Raw genomic sequence first — 15,058 nt, forward strand, 5'->3', positions numbered from 1 at the left:
TAATAAAAGTCTGCTGTTCTGCCAACACCGTTGGGGAAAGGAGAAGGAGCTATTTTGGAATTTTATGAAATGAAATGCATTATTATCAGTGTAGGTTTTGTTAATTAAATAATGCGTACTTCTTTATTTTGGAAGACATTCCAGACAACTGCATCTCCAAAGAGCACACTGAAGTTACCCACTGTGACTGATGTGTAATTCATTACTAGTTTTTCTCCTTTCTATATTTGAATCTTATGGAACAGCTGTTTTCACCTTAACATCTATTAGATGGTATCAGATTTGATTTTTCTGACATGCTGTTGCCTTTGCAAGTTAGAGTAGAGCAAAGCTGTGAGTGTACTTCCCTTTTTCTTCCCCTCTGTGTCTGGCCTGCTGTTCATGGTTGTAAAGACATGTATGTTTGATTTGCTTTAACTTATTGTTTTGGATGCTGCAGTTTAGATTTCTGGCATATTCAAACTGCTTCCAGTGTCTTTGTTTGGTGTTTACTGAATGAAAAGCATCGCTAGATCCAACACAAGTATTGATGTGAAAGCCTCACTCGTAACTCGGTTTAACAAGTTGTCAGCGCATTTGCTTTAATTTTGGAACTGCACCAGTACTACTAATGGTCTTTTGTTCGTTCAAATGATTGTTGTAACTCAGAAAAAAAAAAACCAAGGCCCAAACCCCACCCACCACACTGTGGAGTCTTTAGGAAGATCACTGATGTCCTCACACAAGGTCAACACTACTTTGGGGAAGGCTTATATTCTTCTGCCACTTTAAGGAAAGACTGTTCTGAAGTACTTTTTGCCTGCTTTTAGGCTGTTTTGCACTTTCATGATTTCTTAACAAACTACTGTTAAAATGTACTGTAACACGGATTTTGATAAGCGCACATGTATTTAAACAATTCACTCAGCCTCAGGAAAGCTGGAAGAATTGGATACCTGTTTTGTATCTTGGTTAAAATGTTTGTTACCTGCACCCCTTAAGATGGCCAGATAATGTCTAGATCCTGCGAGTGTAACTATTTAAGATACCAGTATAGTCTGTAAAATGAGGACAGTGTAATTTTGCTTTAGGGACAGAGAAAAGGGTGTCCTCTTATTTTTCTTATAGGTATATATAGTCTGAATTGAAGTTTCAAAAGCAAAAAGCAGTAATAAACCCCATTTAGTGTTCAGGAAAAAAAAATGTTTTCTTAACACTATCTGATTTCTATTTTCTTTCTTCTCCTTAAAAAGCGTGTGTGAAATAAGTGCAGAGGTATGTGTAGGAAAAAATGTAAAATCTGCTGCTGTACGTGTTTGCTACTTGACTGCATTTTCTGTTCCACTTTAATTTTACTGGTTTTGCTAAATATATTTTATATATTTTCCTTCCTGCTTCTTGTGATGGCAGAGTGACTACATCTTTTGGGGGAAAAAATCAAAAACAGCCATGAGAAGGCTTTGGGGCCAGAAAATTCCATGAAGGTTGTATGTTACTGTCTATCTCAGGACATTTTTTGAAATAACTGCATAAATCAGGAGCAATGGTAAAATCGACGGGGATACAAAAAGGTACAAAGGTATAGATACTGGTAATTCTATTTCAGGGTTGTTGGTTTGGGGGTTCTTTTAAACATTTCAGAAATCCATTTAAAATATCAATACTAGGTGATTAAAGTGACTAAAGTCATTTTTCAGTCTGAAGATGTAGCCCTCTTTTTGGCCCCTGAATTACTTCCAAGAGATCCACAAAGCCTGGCAAAACAGAAGTCACAGGGATCATGCGTCACTGTCATGTTCCTTAAGACTTGTATCTCCATAAAGAAAGAGCTGGGAGTCTTTAAACTATCTGAGGATGAAAACTCACCACTGTACTTGAATTCATGTAGAGACTGCCAGCTTTTAAGAGGCTGACTAATTATACTAATTATACTTTTTCATATGGCTGTAGCTTGTGCTACAGCAAGAGGAAGAAAAGTATAGAATTTCATTATTTGAGAAAAACTAAAGTAAAAATAATAAACATCAAAACACAAAAGTTGTTGCAGGGTGCACTTCACAAGTGTTTCCATGTCTGTGGTTGGTTTGTCTTCATATCCCAAAGAAAATGCATTGCAAGAGAACCTGTTTTGTTTCCTACAGGGTCACTTGAGCTCCTTCCAAGCTTTCCTTCTAGAACTGTCTTGTAACAGGATTCAAGCAAGGTCTTGAGATGTCTGTTTGCTGCCAAGTAGTATCTGGTATCATAACTTAAATAGTGTTGCCCTGCCTACCCCCAAGCTCCCACACAGCCATGTGCCCTTACATGATCTCTCTAACTCTTCGGGTGAGGAGGAATCGCTTGTCGGGGGTAGATTGTTGCTCTGCAAAATCTGGACTGAGAGTATGTGTCGTCCCAGTTTCCTTTATCTTTTCTTTTTTGGTCCTGTACAAAACACTTCACTTAAAATGTGCTACAGATACACATGAAATAGGAAAAATACTTAAGTGTCACTTCTCTGTAGTATGTGAACCACATTTCTTGCTGCACTCAGTAATATTGTGCAGGTGTCAGACAATAAGAACAATGGAGAGAGACTTTTACAAGGTTATGTACTGACAGGACAAAGGAGGAATGGCTTCAAACTAGGAGAGGGTAAGTTTAGATATTCTGAAGAAATTCTTTATGCTGAGGGCAGTGAGGCACTGGAACAGGTTGCCCAGAGAAGCTGTGGGTGGCTGCGTTCAAGGCTGTGCTGCATGGAGCTCTGAGAAACTTGGTCTCGTGAAAAGTGTCCCTGTCTACGGCAGAGGGGGTTTGAACTAGGTGATCTTTAAGGTCTCTTCCAACCCAAGCCATTCCAAGATTCTATGAAATTAAACAAGCAAAGTATTTTAAAACTTGCTATCCTTTGCAAGTGTCTGAGAATCAGCTCGACTTCTGTTCGTATGCAAGAAAGGGCGCTCGTTCCAACCTGCTGATGTTTAGCGGAAATGGAAAGCCTGGGCAGGAGAGCCAGATGTAGAAAACCATTTTGGGGCACCGTGTTGTGGCGCAAGTCCGAAACTCGTGGCTTTTTGAAGACTTGGCACACTCTCTCGTGAGAGAGAACCTATCATCTCTCACCCTGACATGACGGGCGCCTTTTGCTGTCTCACAGCCCAGCTCAGACTGCAGTATGTGTCCAAGTCCCTGCACAGATGCGGAATTCCTCGGCCGCCGGAGCCCGCCCAGGGCAGCATGCAGCGCGTACTTCTTCTGTGAGGGAGCCGCCCCGCCGACCGCTGAGCAGCGGGGAACGCGAGGGCTCAGCGACACCGCACCGCACACTGCGTGCGTGGCTGGGAGCGGCGCGAGGGGCAGACAGAGCGGTTCCCGTGGGATGGGGATGGGGATGGGGATGGGGATGGGGATGGGGATGGGGATGGGGATGGGGATGGGATGGGGATGGGGATGGGCAATCCCCGCCCCCTCCTCCCGCAGCGCCCAGCAGGGGGCGCGCGCGCCCCGCGCGCGGCGCTGGGGGCGGGGCCGGCCGGGCGGTCTCCGCGCGCGCGCGGAGGGTTCCACGGGCGGTGAGTGCAGGGAGGCGGCGGGCGCGGCGCGGGGCCGGGGTGGTGCGGCCCAGAGCCCCCGTGCCCGTCCGCCCCTGCCCGCCTTGAGGGCGGGAGGGCTTCCCGCTCCGGGGGCGCGGGGGCCGGGACATCGCGGGGCTTCCTGCCAGCCGGCCTCTTCCGCTCCCCGCTGCCGCGGCTTCGTTGGCGGCCGAGGGGCGGGCTGAGGGTCACCCTGTGCCCCCCAGGAGTTTATTGCGGGTGCAGGGCGCCTTCGGAGCGATACACTCGGGAGCGAACGGAAGAAATGGGCCTTCTCCAGAAGCCGCCTGTGCCCCGTCTGTCGTTCACGTGTGTTAGGGTCCCGGCGGTGCCGAGCCCTTTCCGGCTCTCCCTCCATGCTCTCCGAAAAAAGTGGGAATAGGCTAGGACATACCATGCTTTCCTTCGCCTTCCAGAGGCCACCAGGCCTCCTGACCTTACCTTTTAAATCCAGTGCGGTTTGCACATATTTAGTAATTCTGTGAGACAGTTTCTGTTCTGTGAACTTTTCTTGTGTTACTTTTGAGGCACAATGAAATTCAGTCACCAGGGGATTCCATAGCTCAGCAACACCTTATGTCATGAGCAAGCTGCTTTTGATAGTGGTGGTGGTGTTGTTTTGAGGTTTTTGGGGTTTGGTAGTTTGCTTTTTTTTTTTGTGGTTAAGGCCATTGCAGCCTACATTTGGCCTTTTAATTCTTGCGTAGGAAAACAGTGGTCCATCTGTGCCCGTGGTGTTTGTGCCACTCATGATTACAGGCTCTGTCATACTCCTTCTCAGTTACTCCTTCCTCATACTCATTGCCCTATGAAAGCTTTTCTAATCTTTGGATGTCTGACTAACCTTCTTGAACCTTTTCTAGTTTCAGTATTTTCCCTGGGTTTTGTTGAGAGAAAGAGACCACAACTGCTATTATTTTTATTCTGTATGTGTTGGTAACTTGGAGCTCTTGACAGCTCCTTTTAAATTTCTTTGTAAATTCTACTTAATCGTGTTATCAGACACAATTGCCAAGCAGTCAGGAGATTCAGGATTATGATACATGATTCTCAGAAAACACAATATCACTTTTTGGTGGCAGCCAAGAAAAACCACATCAAATGGAAGAATTTTTTAGGAGAAGAAATAGAATGTAACAGAAAACATCATTAAACAACAGCATAAACGTGATCACTCGTATCTTAGACATTGCGTAGAGTTCTAGTCTCCTCAAAAAAAAAGGGTACATTGGAAGGATTCAACAAGGAAGAGTGAATGCATCGAAAGACTTGTCAACCCATCAGAGAGGGTTAAGACCCTTCAGGCTAGAAAAGAGCCATTTTGCCGAGGGAGGGAAGGCGGATGTCTTAGAGGTGTCTGTGAAATGACACGTGGAAAGTGTAGGGCTCAACCACTTGCTTTCTCTTCTGTCACACCAGGTGTCTGCACCATGTGAAGGGAGTGCATGCTGTCACAGCAAGAACAGATAGTTATTCATAAAATGATTGATAAAATGAAGCTTCTTACCAAATGACACTGTAGATTAAAAACTTCTATGGGAATTTAAGGGGTACTGGACAAGTGTTTCTGTGAACTGCGTTCACGGAATGAATCACTTTGGATGCAAAAACAGCTTCCTTAGTAGAAAATGGTTAAAGTCTGAGAGTATAGATTGGTGAGGTATCACATGTATTCACCTTACCTCAGTCCTTTTGAGGCAGTGGTTTTGGCTGTCTTCAGGATGGAATGACCAGTATCAACCCTTCAGGACAGAAGAATAATTGCAACCAGCGCTTGACCTGAACTAGTACAGCTTTATTCTTAAACCATTTGCCATGGACATGAACAAAAAGTTATTCAGCCTTAATCCTTAAATGGAGCTGCCTCAGATCGGTGGCAGGTTGTCTGCAGACACAGCATTTGCATTCCTGTATATGATAACGAGCTCAAGCTTGAGCAGAGCGCAGTATCTTCCAGCTTTTGAGGTATCAGGGCACGTGTCCGGCCTTTAGTAACCATTCCAGTCCCTCAGATCAGGGGTTGTTTACCTCCAGGCAGGTGGTTGGAACCCCTTCCAGGTGATTTTCATTATGGTTGCACACCATTGCCCAGCTTTTCTTAGTGTGTGCTACAAACACCATAGATGATGAGCTGCTTGTCTCAAAGACTGACTTGGGCAGCTTGGAAGAAATGCAGACAGCTATATTTAACTCTGTTTCTTGCTGTCTGTCTTTAGATCCAAGTTACTCTAGAATGAGATCTTTTCTGAAGTTGCACATGTGCTTTTTATATTGTTGGTAAAAGATCTAAGGCACCTGCAGTGTCCTCTTCCTCCCCCTTCCCAGCAATGAACAGCATGGCTTTCCAGTTGTACTTCTATTCCATGGCCTTTCAGCAGTCTCTCCTTTCCCCTCCAGCCAAGGGACATTTTATTACAATGAGATGACATCTTCAGGGTGCCACAAAAGAACGAGCATTGAAAACTGCCTTGTACACCTACCAAATGGTATTTCCAAGTTGTGTGGGCATTCGGGGAACCCGAATATGGTCTAGGGTATGGGCCCCGATATGGGCTAGGCTGATGCAACCTCTTTGGCAAAGAGATGTTAGAGTCACCTTTGGTCCAGTCTCTCGGTAAAAGTTCTGAAGCAGCAGTTGTGTACTTTACCAGGAGAGGTTTTTTTGAGTTGGCTTTGTAAATACAGATCTCACCACCTGCCTGCCTTTCCCTGTGTGAAAGGAGCTTCCTCTCGAGTAGTGCTGTGGATCTAGAAGGATCTAACCTGTGCAGCAAGCTGGTGTTCTGTCTTTATGGGGTGAACAGTGGTGCAAGGGCATGTGGGGCACTTGTCTCAGCTGAACTATGACTTCAGGTTTCCAGACTCCTCTGATCAGAGGCTGTGGTCCTCTGTGTGCATAGGGGCTGAGAATACTGTTTTTCAGGTGATCATAATTACAGGTGGAACAAATGTACTGGGGACTAAAGATTGTTAATTTTTCCTATAGCATTGACACTTGTGTTCCTTCTAACTTAGGGTGTTTTTTTCCTCCGTTTTAGAATTTGACTGTATAAGATCAGAGTTCTCATACATGACAGCTGGAAACTGCTCTCAATCCCAGGGCATTCCTAAAACACAGCCCTGTCCCCTTGTGTGGTTCTTGTAGGGAGTCTACATGAGGACAGAGCACAGGCTGCTGGTGAGGGACCCAGGGCCTGGGGCAAGCACATGCTTGGGTCAGTTGGAGCCCCAGTGACCTTGGGAATTAAGAGTGTAAAGGTTCCCTAAGAGCCAGAGGCACTGTGGGTTTCTGTGCTTCTTCCCATCCTCCCCTAAACGTTTCAGGGTTGCTTCTGGACTTGAGAGCAGTGAACTGGAAGGGGTATAGAGGGGCTTTCAAACAGTAGAACTGTCTCCCTTGAAGGATTTACAAGTCTTTTTCCTATAAACTCACTTTAATAGTTTTCTAATGTAGTTCTTAAGCACAAGAATGTTTTCATGCTAATGACCTAAGTCAGAATATGTGCATTCAGAAAAATATATTGAATTTTGGGGGTATTTGTAATAGATGTACAATATATTTCTAACATATGTTCTGAGTTACCTCTCCTTGCAACCTCACAGTTAATTACTGCTTAGTTCCTAAGGCTTTAATTTACAAACCAAAAGAAAGGCTATTAAAAAATAAACTGAAAAATTATTAATAGATAAAAGATGTCTATGGGAGTATGCCTTTTTACCTACTGAAACAATGGGAAATTCTTCATGAGCAATTTTGTCTGTGAGGGTTTCATTTCATGGGCATGGATTTAGTCCTTGCAAATACCTGTATGGGCTCACTGAACAGAAAATAAAGATTCCAGCTTTTGACTTAGAAACTGAAACAGATGCAAAGTTGCAGTTCTTAGGTGTCAAAGTATAGATGTGTCCTTGCTTAGGGGATGATAGCAAACCAGATTACTACATGTATCAGTCACTTAATAATAAAAAAAAAAAAAGTTGTGAGTTAAGGAGTGGTTTTAAATTTTTAACATGTCCTAATGAAAATTAATTGTTGTATAGGGCTTAAAATGGATCATAGTGTTGTGTATTGTTAGAGCATTGGGGCTAGAAACTGTGTTATCTGTTTGAACTTGCAGTCATTTTTATTAAAAATACTTTAAATAATACATAATTTAATAATGTATTTATTTTTAAAAATGGTGGGGGAGGAAATTACGATTTTGGTCTTTCTAGGTAACTTGACTTTGAAATTCTCCTCTTGCTTGAGGCTAACACCATAGGTAGGTTTTTAGGCTCTGAACAATTCCCTGTTTTGCCAGCCTGGCCTGAGAAGCCATCAAGTCAGTAAGCAACATTCTGGAAAAGCCAAGTGCTTTCCTCGTATCCCATGTAGGTGTGTCGGGTGTCAGCGGAATGGCAGAGTAAGTGTGTGAGTTACCTCACAGTGGCAGGTTACAGTATCATTCTTCCAGCAAGCAGAGGGAAGCTGTTTTAGGAAACTTCATCTTGAAAGCTCTGCAAGAGTGGAAGGAAGGGTGGAAGGGGAGGAGAGACTGGAGTTCTCATTGCAGTCCAGGGGACGGGGAGAAGAAAAACCCTGAGTGTCTGTACTTGAAATGACTCTCGTTTCAGGTGGCACATGGCTCTCAGTGGCTTCTGCGTAAAGTCAGGTGTACTCCTGGTTCCGGGCTCTGCTGAAGTCATTGCTTGTGTGCCGGTTCTGAGGATGGGTGCAGAGAAAATGGGTCTCTTCAGAGAGGAATATTCTCAGTTTTCTCCAGTAGTTTCCATGTGCTGTGTCTTTTCTGGCACTGTCGTTCCACGAGGTGGCACGGTCCCTTCTGGGAAGGACACAAACTCTGCTGCGCTGCCTGGGGTCAGCAGGGCTCAGGGACTCTGGGCAGCAGAATCCACATCAAGAGTTCTCCGGAAATGGCTGTACTTTTCTGCTAGTATATACCTTGTCTTTTTGATACAAGTTGTGTCCAGGGTTTTACACACAAAATGCACAAGTTTTCAGTAGAGTGGGGTTAGAAAAACATCTTTATGAGCTTCTTGCCTACCTTTTTTTTTTTTTTTTTTAGGTTTCTGGCATTCAGAGGAATCTTTTTATGGCATGGAAGTTAAAGCCAGGTGATGCTGGCTGAGCTAGAATGCTAGTTTACTTCATTTTGAGTCAAAATTGTGTAACTTTGAGCATGGAGAGGAATGACCAGTAGCTATCATTATTTCTAGGAGAAAAGGGAATAATTTCTGTGGGATTTTTCAAATTCACTAAAGGAGATTTTTTCTGAAAGCTGATACATACAAGGTATATATGGATTCAGGAAACCAAGAACTGTAATGACAACTTCCCTGTAAGAAGACAAGCCAAATCTGTGTTGTACAGAAAGGGAACAGTGTTGCTACTGTTCCTAAATTCTCTGTGGAGACATGTTATTTCCAATTGGTCTCTCACTGATTTAAGACCACCTAAGTGGAAGGAATATATTTTCTTTTGTTAGGAAGTTTTTGGTTTTAGCTGCATGGTGGAAGTTGTTTTACCTCAGGAGATTATGCTGTTATTAAAAGCATTCACCATTGAAAAGGTTGATTCAATTAATTTTTTTTTTTCTTGGTTGACATCTAGAAAAATGGATGATGATGACGATGACATTCCCCAGCTTTCATCCCATACGTTGGCTGCCCTCCAGGAGTTCTATTTGGAACAGCAGCAGAGAGAGGGCATGAAGACCACCCAAGGGTTTAATCAATATTCCATTGGCTCAATAGAAGAAGATTGGGTAAGTAAGTATAAACCTGGATGAACGAAGCACAGATAGAGGAGTAGCCTTTAATGATTTTCTTTTGTGGATGGATAATGAAATGAAATTGAAAAGGGGAACACTCAAGATGTTCCTATTCATGGATGGTAACACTGTAGGGAGATTTGTTTTACTATTTAATCTGGGTATAGTTGTCTGTTCTACATGTGGGTGGGGGGCACTAACTGAAAGTATATGGACGGGGCATAAAGCTACTGTCAGAAACATCTGTCTCTTCTGGAAATTTTAACTCCACTTTGGCATGTAAAGGTAGTAAAGACTCCTTCCTGAGACTGAGACAAACACAGTGTAACCAGATCAAGTGATCTGTCCTTTAATTTAATATTTCTTTCTGTGTTTTATTTCTTTGTTTTTGTGGATGGCTGTTTCACTGCTTGCTTTTACTTGTGACGGACTGACTTTTGATTTGTCTCTGGATCGTTTGTTTGGTTTTTCCTATTCCTTTTCCTGATCCCCTCTGATTTAGTAGTCTTGTCCTTTATTTCCTTCCATACTGTCACTTTTTAAGTTCCTTTTTCTTCTTCTGCTAAAGTAACTCAAATTAGGAGCACACAAGTGTTGTGCATCTGCACATGGGGTTTGAAATAGCCTTGTCAGTGGTTTGGATTACCTGGTTTTCCTGGCACTGCCATACACGCTTTGGAAACATGTGGTGTGAGCTACCTGGATTACAGAAGTAGAAAGACTGTCAGGAAAATAGTTACTTTTCCAGCTTTACAGTTCGTGAACTGGGAAGTTGCTGTGGATTTTGGTTTTCTTCAGTTATGACTGACCACACCTCACTGTACATAGCACAGTCAGAAGATTTGATGTTGTTTGTCATTGTGCATCATTTCACAGCAACTGAGCCAGTTTTGGTACAGCGATGACACTGCGTCGTGCCTGGCCAAGGAAGTGGTTGCGGCAGCTGGAGAAGGTGGCAGGTAGGTTTTAATAATGGTGTTGTAGATTTAGCATGTCTTTTCTGTAAATGCTTTGTGTCTACTTCATAGACAGAGCATGCAGTTTAATTCATTACTCACTGTACTTCATCTTTGTTCATCTGCAGTATTGCAGAACTGCTTTGCTGTTTTAGTTCACAGTTCATACTGATCTTCCCACTTACCATTTTACTGAATGTTGTAGGCTGTGGAGGTTGAATAGGTAATGGCTTAAAGTTATTAAAGGAATTAGTGGTTAGAATGGAGAAAGAATAGCTTACATTTTGGGGACTAATATTTAAAATGTTTGTCCCAAAGCAGCTGTGAGGACTGGTGTAGGGGTTTTGTTGCTGTTGTTTGCCTTTTAAATCAGTATTTTAACTTATTGTGTCTTTTTCAGGATAGCATGTGTTAGTGCACCGAGTGTGTACCAGAAACTGAAAGAACTGGATGGTAAAGATTTTTCAGTGTGTATACTTGAGTACGACAGAAGGTTTTCTGTATATGGAGAAGAATTTATCTTCTATGATTACAACCAACCTTTGAACTTACCTGAAAATCTCCTGCCACACAGTTTTGACATTGTAATAGCAGATCCACCCTATCTGTCTGAGGAATGTCTTCAGAAAACTGCAGAGACGATCAAATACTTGACAAAAGGAAAGATACTGCTTTGCACAGGTATAACTAATAAAAATATTAGATCCCCATAATGACCTTCTTCTCTTTCTCAAAAGACAGACTCACTCATGTGAGAGAAATACTAACTCTATAATATTATATTATCATTCATTTAAGGGGCACTATGTATCCCAAGCTTTTTATTTGAATACTTGAGTTCAATCTTTGTTTTAAACTGAAGGCAAATGATTTTTAATAAGACCTTTAAAAGTCAAGTTTTTTTCTTATGGCATTACAAGTTTTACTGAATTTTTAAGGAATTACGAGATCATCCTGCAAAGTTCCAGAAATATTTTTTTCTTGTATTTGCAATGATTGAAGTCGGGCTGTGGCAAAACATAGGTGTAACTTATTCTTGACATCCTAGGCACTGAAATACAGCAGGAGGAATTAAAAACCAGTGTTAAAAGCAGTGACACTAAATAACTAGATAATTGTACTTGCAGGTCCTTCTTTATGAAGATGCACTTGCTGATTTAAGAAGTGATGTGCGTCTGCCTTAGTCATGGCATTTCCTAAACTGTATTGTTATTACAAGACATCTGAAGACATCCAGGAAACTTTTTCAAAAAGCAAAAGACAAAAGCTCTTATTCCATACAACTTGAGGGAAGTCAACCAAACAGACAAAGTAAATAAAAAATTAAAACAATACGTGGCCATAGAAAGTCTACTTTTTGGTTTAATTGCTCATGGCAGTCACACACAAGGGTGGTTCTCTCTAAAATGGGTAGGTGGTCCTTCAGTTTACAGAGTTTGAGAAATACTGCTCAGGAAGTGATTTCTCAGTGCGTAGCTGCGGTTTATTTAAGTGGAAGAGTATATGTAATCTGTTTGCATTTCCCATGGCTCCCTACCATTTAACTTCCTTGGTATGTAGCAAGAAGACTGAGTTCCAAGTTTCTTTTATGCATAAATGGCACTGATACCCTCTACCTATTTTTATGAAAGTTTTCGGACATTCATTTCCATTCTTTTAGATTTATTGTAAATTTCTCAGTAGATTAAGTTGTTAAGGGAGGCTGACAGTGTAGCTACTTTAAGCCTTCCTTCCTTAAAAAAACCACAGGCTCTGTTATATATGTATTTGTGAGGAGCTACTAAAAAAAACTCCAAACATTCTGTTACTGTTTTTCTTATTGAATATCAATTATTTTTGCTGCAGGTGCCGTCATGGAGAAACAGGCAGCAAAGCATCTTGGTGTGAAGATGTGCAAGTTTATTCCAAAACACTCGAGAAATTTAGCCAATGAATTTCGATGTTATGTGAACTATGTTTCTGGACTGGACTGATTCTCATAAGAAGATCTGCAACTTTGTCAGTCAAGCTGCTTTCTGTTTTTTATCAGTGACTCCACAATTCTCAGTGCTGAAAATATTCAGCTCTGAGTGCTATTTCCTGGGCTAGCTTTAATGAACATGTGTCAGCCTCTCTCTTTTAAATGAGTAAGCATTTGCAGCTACTGTGTTTTTACCTTACCTATTAGGTAAATGTGGACCAGACAGTGCAGGGACTGGATAACAGGAACTTCTCAGTTTGAGTTTAATTCTAATCAGTAACTTTTACAATTCAGAGACCTGAATTTTTTGAAGTGATTTTTAGCTTGTAACAACCTTATAACATAGGTGCTTGCTTGGCAGACATCAGAATTGTCATTGCAAAAGAACTTGATACTTCTGTAGTAATGTTAGTCCATTAAATCTTGAATCATAATGGCTCTGATTAAATACAATGCCTGCTTTTTAACAGATTTCAGTATGAAATTAAAGATGATTTACAGGTATGTCAAGTTTATGGTTACAAAAACAGTTTGGTTTTTTCCGTTGCCCAGTTTTCTTTCTCTCCTGTTCCACAGACAGCAGCAGAGGAGTAGAACAGAAGCCTCTTAGAAATTGTTGAATCTTGCAAGGCCACTGAGGAGTAATGTAATGTATTGATAAACTCCCACTGTTTCAAATGTTAGATTTTATATACGAGGTTTGGACTATATTTCAATCAAAGTAGATGATACATTAGAAAAATTTTGCTTTCATATGGTAGACATTTTTGGTAACTGGGAATTTTTAAAGTTAGTTTTGACTAACTACACTACTAATGTATTTTTGGGTGAAAGTTGGTTCATAAATTCCAAGGCACTCCACAGTTTATAATCTATAAATACACCGTACAAAACAAAAGTAATTGTCTTTATATGCCATATTGTGTAAAAGGCTAACAGAAATGCTGCATCTACAAAATATATCACCTAAAATGAAGAATTGAGAAATTTATTTTTCAGTGGGAATAAACCTAATTAAGCTTGTGAGACAAGATCATTTTATAAGGTAGAGATAACACACAAGTTTCTGTGCATTTTTGCTCTTTGCATGCAGATTTTCCCATCTGGTTGAGTAAACAACTGAGCAGGAATAATGTAGATAGAATATAATTCTCTCTCAGTGCTCAGTGTATCGTGCTGCCTGACCTGGACACAACAGTGGTTCATAAATACCCATCCAAGCCACTGTAGCTCTCTTCCCCATTTTCCAAGAAACCTATTTACTTCCTAAGGGTTTTCCCTCCTCACACTTTACATCTGCTGTTCCTGAGTTTCATTTTAACAGTTTAATTTCTCTTCCATGGCCTTGGCTTCTGTCGGACAGGTAACAGGTTTGTTAAACGAGGGAAGTGCAGCAGAGGCAGCGCTTGCAGGAGAACAGGCACCAGACTCTTCTTTCTGACAGTCTCTGTGAGCCCATGGCCAATACAGTCTTGCCTTTCAAACCAGAAGCTGTCCTTGCTGCTGAGCCAGGATCCCCTCTGAAAATGCCTGTCCGCAGGTGACATACAGCTGGGTTTAGTTGTTTTCCAGGAGGCTTCACCATCATTTTTATGTGGCCAGTTTAAAAAAAAAAAAGCAAACCAGAGTGTTAATTGCATGGCTATTGGCACAAGTCTGTACTTCACAATTGTAAACCGGTTTGTTACCAAGCAGATGGAGACGATGAAGTAACTCATGAAACTTTGTTTATAACTATGTGGAGGTTTCAAGGGGAACGGGTATTGGGGACAGATTAGCGGAAGGGAGGATATTCTTCCCCTGCCACCCACCTAAATTAGAATGGGCTGTTCAAACCAAAGCTTCACCTATGTTGCTGCTTTGCTATTAATTCCTTCAGTTGTTTGCTTTATTTTGGTAAATGTGTGTTGCTGGGCTCTCTACAGCAGAATCAGAGGATGACTTTGCTAACTTCATCAGAGACCTTTCTTAAAAAAATGAAACTGCACCATTCAGTTATACCAAGAAATTAACTTCCAAGAAAATGACTGCTGCTTCTCAAATGTAGGTCAGACAGCTTTGAAAAGAGGCACTGTGAAGATGCACAGTTATGAAAATGAGAGTACATATAAATCTGTGCAGATGCACTCAAACAGAGCAGCCTGTTGTCCACCAGCTTCCCTCTTAAAAGCCTGGTGAGTGCAGGCAGCTACCCAAGCAGAGCTTGACTGGTGGCATTTACAGACTTCATCAGTGATGGGAGGTAAACTTCTTTTTGTCCAATTGATTCCAAGGCAAGAGCTATTTCTAAAAAGGTACAAGTCACAAAAATTCATAGTGAATTTGTGCTTTGTGCCATCATGGTAACATTAAGAAATGTTATGTGACAACAGAATCTGTCTTCTGTAATAGGATTATGAATAAAAACATCAGTGTCAAGTAGTGATTGATTTTCCTTACTGCTGATGTCTCATGGATGGACTTTCTGTTGGAGCAGAGTGTGGTGGAGAGTTAGCACCATGCTGCCTTTCCAGTGGCATTTATGACTACAGAGTCCTGTGCTACAGCCACTTACCTGCAGTGATGGGCACTGTGCCCATTACATCTCAGTGCCCTGCTGTTGGTATGGCTGGGACACCTCGCAGAGAAAACTTGCTTGTGCACAGGCTGGTGACTGTAGGGGAAGAGAATACACTGCACCTCACCCCAGATGAGAAATGAAATGTTTCTGGAAATGCAGTTGTATGAGGCCCAAAGTACTGCTGCCAATTTCTGCACTTTTGTTAAAAATGTCACCCTCATTGGTGTTGCATGGATAGCCCGTCTCTACCACACAAT

General features: G+C 41.8%; 1 protein-coding gene across 2 annotated transcripts; it reads left to right on the top strand.

Moving 5' to 3' along the window:
- The first annotated feature begins 3,488 nt into the window (after nt 1-3,488).
- On the top strand, nt 3,489-14,679 carry EEF1AKMT1 (EEF1A lysine methyltransferase 1). Of its 2 annotated transcripts, none has more exons than XM_027884468.1 (5): nt 3,489-3,533; nt 9,166-9,319; nt 10,202-10,284; nt 10,682-10,962; nt 12,127-14,679. In XM_027884468.1, exons 2-5 carry the CDS (start codon nt 9,170-9,172, stop codon nt 12,252-12,254), a joined length of 642 nt encoding a protein of 213 aa, XP_027740269.1. In that variant the 5' UTR covers nt 3,489-3,533; nt 9,166-9,169; the 3' UTR covers nt 12,255-14,679. The 2 variants fall into 2 exon arrangements, with proteins under 2 accessions (XP_027740269.1, XP_027740259.1); XM_027884458.1 differs by lacking the exon at nt 3,489-3,533 and adding an exon at nt 4,289-4,335.
- Nucleotides 14,680-15,058: the final 379 nt, after the last annotated feature.

Source organism: Empidonax traillii, unplaced genomic scaffold (genome assembly GCF_003031625.1).
Source record: "Empidonax traillii isolate 1590-97213 ecotype Southwest subspecies unplaced genomic scaffold, ASM303162v1 scaffold9:size3134949, whole genome shotgun sequence".
NCBI lineage: Eukaryota > Metazoa > Chordata > Aves > Passeriformes > Tyrannidae > Empidonax > Empidonax traillii.

What these genes read in the sequence shown, in the direction of transcription:
- EEF1AKMT1 (XM_027884458.1), top strand. Translation starts at nt 4,304, where the DNA reads ATGATTACAGGCTCTGTCATACTCCTTCTCAG. An exon ending in GCTCAATAGAAGAAGATTGG is followed by an intron (nt 9,320 to 10,201) that starts GTAAGTAAGTAT and finishes ATCATTTCACAG; the next exon opens with CAACTGAGCCAGTTTTGGTA. An exon ending in AAAGATACTGCTTTGCACAG is followed by an intron (nt 10,963 to 12,126) that starts GTATAACTAATA and finishes TTTTTGCTGCAG; the next exon opens with GTGCCGTCATGGAGAAACAG.